At 42.0% G+C, this 8,339-nt stretch overlaps 1 protein-coding gene across 1 annotated transcript in view; it reads right to left on the reverse strand.

Moving 5' to 3' along the window:
- The window catches only part of MKL1 (megakaryoblastic leukemia (translocation) 1), a gene marked incomplete at its 3' end in the record, with an annotated part of 45,559 nt that extends 37,500 nt beyond the window's left edge, over positions 1–8,059 (reverse strand). Inside the window, 1 exon segment of the mRNA XM_009701130.1 lies at positions 7,933–8,059. Within this exon segment, the coding sequence (XP_009699432.1) occupies positions 7,933–8,059 (127 nt within the window).
- Between the last annotated feature and the right edge of the window lie 280 nt (positions 8,060–8,339).

Here is an 8,339-nt window from a genome sequence, read left to right on the forward strand (position 1 = left end):
TGTATTTCCAAGACCATTTCTGATTCTTAACCACCTAGCAATGTTTAGCTTACTGAAACCAAATGCAAATGAGAGCAAATGTGTTTTTCCACAAGTGGTAGAAAAAAAGGACTTAGAAGTATGCAAATTTAAACACAAACCCAGCAGTTCTTTAGAAGAAGTAATAAAACGGTTATATAGGGAACTCAGAAAGCTGGCCCTTTTAATTTTAAATTTTAAATTAGCTACCTTGAGCATCTCCCAGCTTTAGCTGGTTGATTGTGCTGACAGTTATTTCACGGGACATGGAACAAAAGTGGGTTTGCGCAACATGCGTATTACATGCAAAATAAAGACTCAGAGCATCCCCTATCTGGTTAGAATCCCTGCCACGAGCTTTTGTCCAAGCCCCAGCATCCTCTCTTAGCAAGAATTTCAGGTGGATGCTACAAGGAATTACCACATTTCTTTAATTCATGGTAGTGAGAAAGATCTTTACCGTTTTCTCAAAGCCTGCAAAGAACACATGCCACAATCATGGCATCTTCAGTTCAAACAGAGATCTCTCCAAGTAGAGAACAGTCCGACAGCTTCTTTACAGTTGAAGTACAAATTCCATTACCATTCTGTTTCTACTTGTAAAAACATTACAAGATTCAGCTATGGCCATCATATCCCTCTACATCAGAAATCAGTCCCTTCACAGCAGCACAGCATGGAAGCTGATCCCCAGAATTTGCATTACACATAAAACACACACTAAATTCCCTCAAACTCTTTAAACTGTGATCATACAACATCTATCTACTACTTTTTACTTCCTTTCTCTTTGGATATTTCTTTTCTTTGAAAACTCTGGACTACAGATCTCCAGGATGGACTTTCTTGGGTTTTTCCACGAGGGAGGATCCACAGCATTAAAAACAAATCCAGCTATGAGGATTAATGTGGTTCTTAAGTCCTATCATAGCTATAAATACCTAAATAATATAATTCAGTGTAACAGGTCAATCAGCAAACTAAAAAAAACCAGCAGTCCAGAATGGCCTGCGTGACCACTGACTTCAGACCGGTGGACAAATTCTGCAGATGTTTAAAACGTTACTGGTGCCTCAGTCCTGTACCGAAGGGCACGGCGTCCATGGCCAGCAGCACAGGTACTCCCACACTCGTTACGCACAGCGGAAGATTCTCTCCAAGTGCTAAGAGAGGTGGGCTTTCGCTAACCCACCGAACAAAAGCAAGCGAAGGGCAGACACGTTGTCTTTCTGGTGCTCCCTCCAGCAAAGAGGCAGAGGAGATAGCTACGTGGTGACAGCGTTTGCAACCGCCGTAGTTAGATTCACGGTCACATGTCAGTCCTGAAGATACAATCCTTGTTCTAAACCGCCTGCAGTCAATGTGACAGCTATTATTAGCAGCAGTAAAACAGTCTCTCAGTGAGGCACAAAGGTACTACCTAGTTTAGCATCTACTTCTAAAGTGTTGTCTTCTGCTTCTGAAAAGGGAGAATTTGACATCGGAGCATGGAAAAGGGTGGGAGCTGCAAGCAGGCTTAGGACTTTCACACACAGGTATAATACAGAAAGAGGCATGAAAGCTTAGGAAAGTGCAAGTGAAGAAAATGAGCATCCAAAGAGCATCAGAAAGAGCATTCACCAAAACCAGAAAGAAAACGCACAACTGTTTGAAGGGACAGGTTACGTGCTGCTGATAATACTGACCAAACGATGCAAAGGGAGCTCGTACACCCTGGCGTCCAGCACTGCTGTCAAATTTGCAGAGGTGAGTGACCAAAGAGCATAGCTACTGCCGCGTTCAATTCCTACAAAAAAACCACAGCCATAGTCTCCATGCATTTAATAGTAGAGAAACAGGTAGCAGCATGAAGCTGGGGAAACTCCACACAGCAGAAGTCAAAAGCGGATCTCTTCCTTCTGTCACCCGGAGAGCATCACTCAGATCCCGCTGGGCAGCACAATGTTTGCGCCCTGACGAGTGCTTCAGTGAGGAAGGGGACCAAAAAGATGTCGAATGTGTCAGCTGGTAGGGTGCAGCAGAAGCGTTATGGGAAATACCCTCAGAATGGTGACAGGCCCATGGCCGCATGCCTCTGGGGATGGAGACCATGGAATGAGGTCTTTATAAGCACGGCTGCAACAGATGATCCCTGTCCCTACCATGCAGAAAAATCCATTATGGGCACTTCTATGGAAAACTTTCAAATAGCTGCTTTTCTTTTTTTTTTTTTTTTTACAAAATATTTTCTTTACAGTTGCTTACTTCTGAAGGGCTGTATTAAAATGAGATTGTCCAGGAAGCCTGGATTTCACCAATTTTCACTGTCAATTTTAGAAAGAATCCACATTCTAAAGCAATATATCCTCTTCCTTATTACTGACCTTTCACATTTCTTGTTAGCTTCATCAGGCTAAGTCTAACTTCAGATGGCACAACTGCAAACTGGAAGTTCAAATCTTTATTTTCTTCAAAGAATGCTTACTATATTACATACACAAACTTTGACAGTAGGTCACCTGCACAATTCTTCTACACATCTCACTGCACACAAGGAAAAATCCTGAATACACTGATGAGCAAAAAACATTTTAGTTTTATTATATATATTATCATATATAGTTCTTATTAGTAATCACCATATTGCAATGTACTTCAGCTACCGCAGGTCTGCTTTTAGTTTGGAGAGGTATCAGTGCAGTAAATTTTATACATTGCCAGGGAAAAACATTCTATCTACTTCCACTAGCCCAAGTAAGAGAAAGAAAACCATGAGTTCTGCTCCGTGTTAGGCCATTCAGCAGATGATGCATCCCCTTACAGGCTTCCTGCAAGAAAAAGGAACGCAATTTGCCCCACAGGCTCACTGCATGTTTTCGTTTGATAAATCTAAGCTATGTCAGGGGCCATATCCCATTTTCTACCATAGGCTGCAAAGGTTCTTGCCAAGAAATCCGCTGCTTTAACATTTTGGATCGAAATTTATTGATGCAGCAGGTGACAAGATCAGTAATTCAATGCTTAGAAAAGACTGGATAGATGGGAGTTGGGGCACGAAAGGAAAGATCTAAGCAGGCACTTATTTTTAGTATAGATATTCGTTAAGTTGTTGATCAATGACTTGCAGGTGTGACAGAATGCTGAAAAATCTGAGGTGACTAGTGACAGATTTTATAGATTATAAAAGTACCGAGATAAGATGTACACAGGCAGGCTGATGTGGATCCAAAGACACAAGCAGAAACCGCAACTGTCACTGACCCTTATCTTCTTTGGGCAGGAGAGTCACAGTGACATCTGTCTGGCAAGGACTCTGAACAAGCACGTTAACTGCAGAAGTTGTTCCTGGATGCAAAACAGGCAATCTGAGCTTAAGTATCATAGTTCTGTTTTTGAAAACGCATCTGCTTTTCAGCAGCTCCTGGGAAGTCTAAGCATCAGTCATTTGCTGTTTAAAAGTACAAATACAGCTATTTTCTTCAAAAAAAAATAAACAATAGATAATTATCAAATCATGAATAATTCCAAAGCCATGCAAGTTTTTTCAAGCTTTATTAACATGCTTCCCAGTCGCTGGGATTATCAATACCCCAGCACCACTGCCATTGAACACGAAGCTCAGTTCAACTGTAAAGAAAATTCAGTTGATAGGGCAGGAAAGTACTTACTGCAAGTTTTACTCGGTATCATTACTAGTTCAAAGCATTGTCTGCATAAATGCTATTGACAGCTGTACTCATCACACCACACCCAGTTTCTATTCTTTTTGTTTTCTGCATGCGTTGAGTCCTTACATCTCCTTGCTCTTGCAGGTCAGAGTCTGCAACTCTTTCCTTTTAGAATTACTTTGTGCTAAAGAAAGTATTAGAGTAGCCATTTTTTGATAAATTAAGTAGATAACAGTGTGGTAAACAAGCTAGCCTCTGTCCCTCTCCTCCTCCTTCTCCCATTCCCAGCATGAAAATAGCTAGGGCTAAAGCAACAGCTGGGGATCATTACACTGACAGGAATAGTTCAGCAAACTCCAAGAGGGGAAAACATGTCATATCCAAAAAAACCAAAAACACATTAGGGCAGCAGGACTGAAAAAATACGTGAATTCCACTCCAGGGATAATGCTACAACTCTCCCTCCACTGATAATGACTGGCTTATAAAAACCCTGGATATTCAGTGTTAACCCTTTCCCTAAGCTTCCCACTCATAAAGTTAACAAATACCCTGAAACACCTCTAGTCTTCACAGTCAAACAAGGCACACTGGGAATTATGCAAAATGAAATACAAATTGCCATCGTACTGCCAACTTTGAGCCACCTCACATTCATGTATCGTTATCTTCCCTTCACTGCACCTCTTTCCTTTTAAGCATAGTCACAGTCACCATGCCACACATTTGCAAAGAGTGGTTGCAGCACGAGGCTACAGGGAGTCCAACCACATACGTCTGGTGTGCCTCTGGATTTGCCACAAGAAATCCCAGCAGATCAGCTCCCCATACGTTCAACACATTTCCTATATTTATCTGTGTCAGAGCACTAGTTGCATAAATAAGTATGAATTGTGGGACGTATCTGGCCATAATTCAGAGATGTGTCTGTTGCATTTTGTGACTGGTTTCTGACGTTCCTTACCCATGCATTTGCATGAAGCCATCGCTTTGACATCTCCCACAGCATCTTCAGGGCCACTCTGAACTAGGAAGATGCAGATCAACCTTTACAGAAAAATGTCACCCTGCATTCCTGTGAGATGCCTCAGATGCAGGGGTTGCCCTCTTGCTGGGGATCTCCTTGGGTGTTGAGAGTTTCCAAGTCTACACGTGCAGGTTCTTCTGTCCTCTACCGGATGAGACACGGCCACCAACCAGCTTTACCTTCAGGTGCCCGGAGGTGTTACAACAATAAGGTCTATATCACTCCTGAAGAAAGCCATACGTTAACAAGCACTTGCATGACTCCTGATCTCTTCAAAGTACTGAACAGATATTAATAGTTTAATCAAAGGCTAAGCTAACTCAAATTACCTCACATTTGCTGTGGACCAAGAATGTGCGCACAGTTACCGCAGATCAGATGGCACGCAAGAACTTGTTCGTGTGTCTGGGCCCTGAGACACAAATCTTGGAAAAAGACAGGTGAGTTTCACTGTCAGCCCCCGAGTCACACTGAACATTTGCGAAGACAGGATTTGCCAAAAAAAGTGTTTAGTTTAAGAGCAGCGAATGAAAGATGTTGCACAGAGGTGGAAAAGTTGGAATTTACTTTTGAAGTACTTAATTCTAAGCAAGACTCACATGAATGCTAACTGGGTTTTGAGCAGCTTTCTGCAATTCTCTCTTCGTATCTGTCATGAGGGGCTACCATACTCATGTGTTAACTGGCCTAAGAACTGCAAACTGGGCTCTGGTATTTGAAAACTAAATCATTCCAAGGCATTCTTGAATAGAAAACATGTTTATGGATTCCCAAATTCTAGGAATTTTACAAATAACTGCCCCAATACATACTTTGAAAAATACAAGCGTATGTCCTTTGACTTCCCCACATCAAACCCATTTCTGTGTGGAAAGGATCAGCAGTTCCCAAACTTCAATGTCAAATCCCAATTCCAAAAAATAAATGAATCAGTTCTAGGAGGTACATGTTTTCCAGAGGCAAGGAAACAAGATGAAGTCTATTCCAGATAGCCGTTTCTCATGAGATTCATTAAGGGAATAGGTATGAGCATTGTCAGCATAACACAGACACCCCTTATTTGCCTAGCTTTAATAAGAGGAGAAAGCAGACTGGCACCCATTCACTTGTGTGTGGTAAAGAGCGCGGAAGAGAAACGCATGCATCTTCTGTCCTGGGCGGTAACAAAACTCAGCCGTTCCATTTTTAGGGGGACCAAAACGAAGGTACAACAGTCATTATAGTTTCAGCTCAACGCTCCTTCTGGACTCCCAGAGCTCCCATAAGGGTTTACACGTGAGTACCTCTGCTTCTCCACTGCCTCTAAGATTTGGCTCTGCAAAATACAGTGCATGGTACAGCATAAACACAGCAGGCATCCCAAGACTGCAGGAGACTTGAATGGAGCAGCGACAAAGCTAAAGGGTGGTTCTTTTCTCTTCTGACATGAAAGAAGTTGGCAGCATCTATTTCTCTTCCCTACCCTTCCTGCTTGGTAGCTGGTAGAAAGCAGCTTCCCTCATTACATGTGGTATTAGAGTATTATGAATTAGACACAGGGTGGGCTGATGATATTGCTAGACTCTGCAGAGTCAACACAGCTTTTTCAATAATCAGAATTATACAAGAATTCAATGACCTTCATTCTCTTCAACTTGAGACAGCAACAAACATTTTTATATTGATTAAAGTACTACAGAATTGCATCTTCCTCCTTCTACATGTTATGCTACTCTAGAGCTTGTGATGTTTAGTGACTGGATGAAAGATGTATCCTGGCACATCCAAGTGCAGAGTGCTCACCTTCTGTGAAAATCAATGCCTTGCAAATATGAGACAGCTGCAAGTTCTGGCTTTTTTTATTTTGGTTTGTTTTTTTCCTCCAAAGATTGATGTGCTGCAGTTCTTTGCCTCCAGAGGAGACAAAGTAATCTGGGAATACTGCCTATACTAATGGATTTATGACTCCCAAACTTGAATTTGAGGACGGTGAGTTCAGTTTTCTTTTCCTTTTCCGTATTTGTTCAACGAAGAGTATTCCAATGAAAACAAGCAACAAAAATAGTAGTATTTTAAAAATCTAATAACAAGCTAACTCTTGATATCTGTTAAAGAGGCTTGGTGGGGGGAGTGACAATAAGGGGTAGAAACGGAACAGTTTTGTTTGGCAGCCTCAGCAGGCCTAGAGCTGCCTATGAGAGAAAAATCCTCTAAATGCAACTGCTAAAATCGTCTTCCACACGCTGGCCATCTTTCTGCAACAAACATGGCCTTATTCTCTCTGGCTTTTTGTCCTCAACTCCTACCACCCTTTAACTTTACTCTTCTGTCCAAAATGTTGCTGAAAATCATTTTCCACTCCTCTCAGATCACATCACTCACTCTCAAAATCTGTCATCACCTTACTTCTGAGGCCACTGTGTTCAAGATCTTCATTCACTTCTGCAAGTTCCTATTAAAATCTCACCTGTAGGTAGAAGGATCCAGTATTTCTGATAAAACATAAATCTGGTTGTGTTTGCCATTGGCATTTTGTTATCTTCTGCCATTCTTCCCTGAAATCTTTTCCTGGTTCCTCTTTGTTGCTATTTGTTATGTTGCAGACTATGAATGGATCACTGTGTTTTCAGCTTCTCAATCTTTTCTCAGTCCCTCCAGATCTTTGCTCATAGACATCACTCCGTGAAATTTGACCTCTATCTGTCTACATAATCTTTCAGAATTGTCAAACCCCCATAAAAAAGTCACATATATTTGCAGGAGAATACCATTATCTAAAACAGAATCCCATTTAGATATACACACCCTACTCCTTCCACACTCTCCAAACAGCAACATACTGAAACTTAAAACATAATACTCTATCTCCTTCAAGGCAGAGTACACCTTTAATAAAAGAGCCTTAAAACAATGCTCACAGGAGCCCTAAAGACATAGAGGAGAGGAAGAAAGTTAAACTCTGAAATTAAAACTTCCAAAAGCAAGTGAAATCGTCCCAAGGTCCAGGCACTGCAAGTCACTACATACAGAGCTCCAGCCTTGTCCTGTAACATGCTTATGGGCGCCCTCAGGGACAAGAGGTCACAGGAGTCAGTGGGAAACCCAAAATCTGGACTCCTGCCCAGAAAAGAAAAAGCAGTCCGATTCAATATGCAAGGGGGAAGGGGGAGAGGAAAAAGAAAAAAAAAAAAAAAAAGGAAAAAACCCAACCCACAAACCAATTATACAGTGCCTACAACAAAGAACGCGGAGCCTGCTAACCTTCTCGTAAGCTGTGGTATGAATCCTGATACGTGCTTGAACAGCTCTTCCCTTGCTTTGACACAGTCTCTGCAAGCGGCACAATCCCGACATAGGCAGGCTGGAGTGTCTTGGCTTTATCCAACATATTAGAGGAAATCCCTGGACCTGAAGGCAGATTCTGCAACACAGGAGGCGTTCCAGGCTAGTGGAAGGGGTGTTTAATCCTCACAAGAGACCCAGCCACAATCCCTCTCTACCAGGTTTCCGTCACTGCACCAAGCAGGAGAGTGGAAAAAAAATTTAGTTTACTGCTAGATTCCAAGGCTGTGCTTGCACAGGAACAGAGAGGTACTCGAGGCACAGAGAAATCCTGACAGCCAACATCTAAAGATTAAAATCAGCAAGGCTCTTGGTAAAACTCTTCT

This window comes from Cariama cristata, unplaced genomic scaffold, assembly GCF_000690535.1.
Source record: "Cariama cristata isolate BGI_N322 unplaced genomic scaffold, ASM69053v1 scaffold7685, whole genome shotgun sequence".
NCBI lineage: Eukaryota > Metazoa > Chordata > Aves > Cariamiformes > Cariamidae > Cariama > Cariama cristata.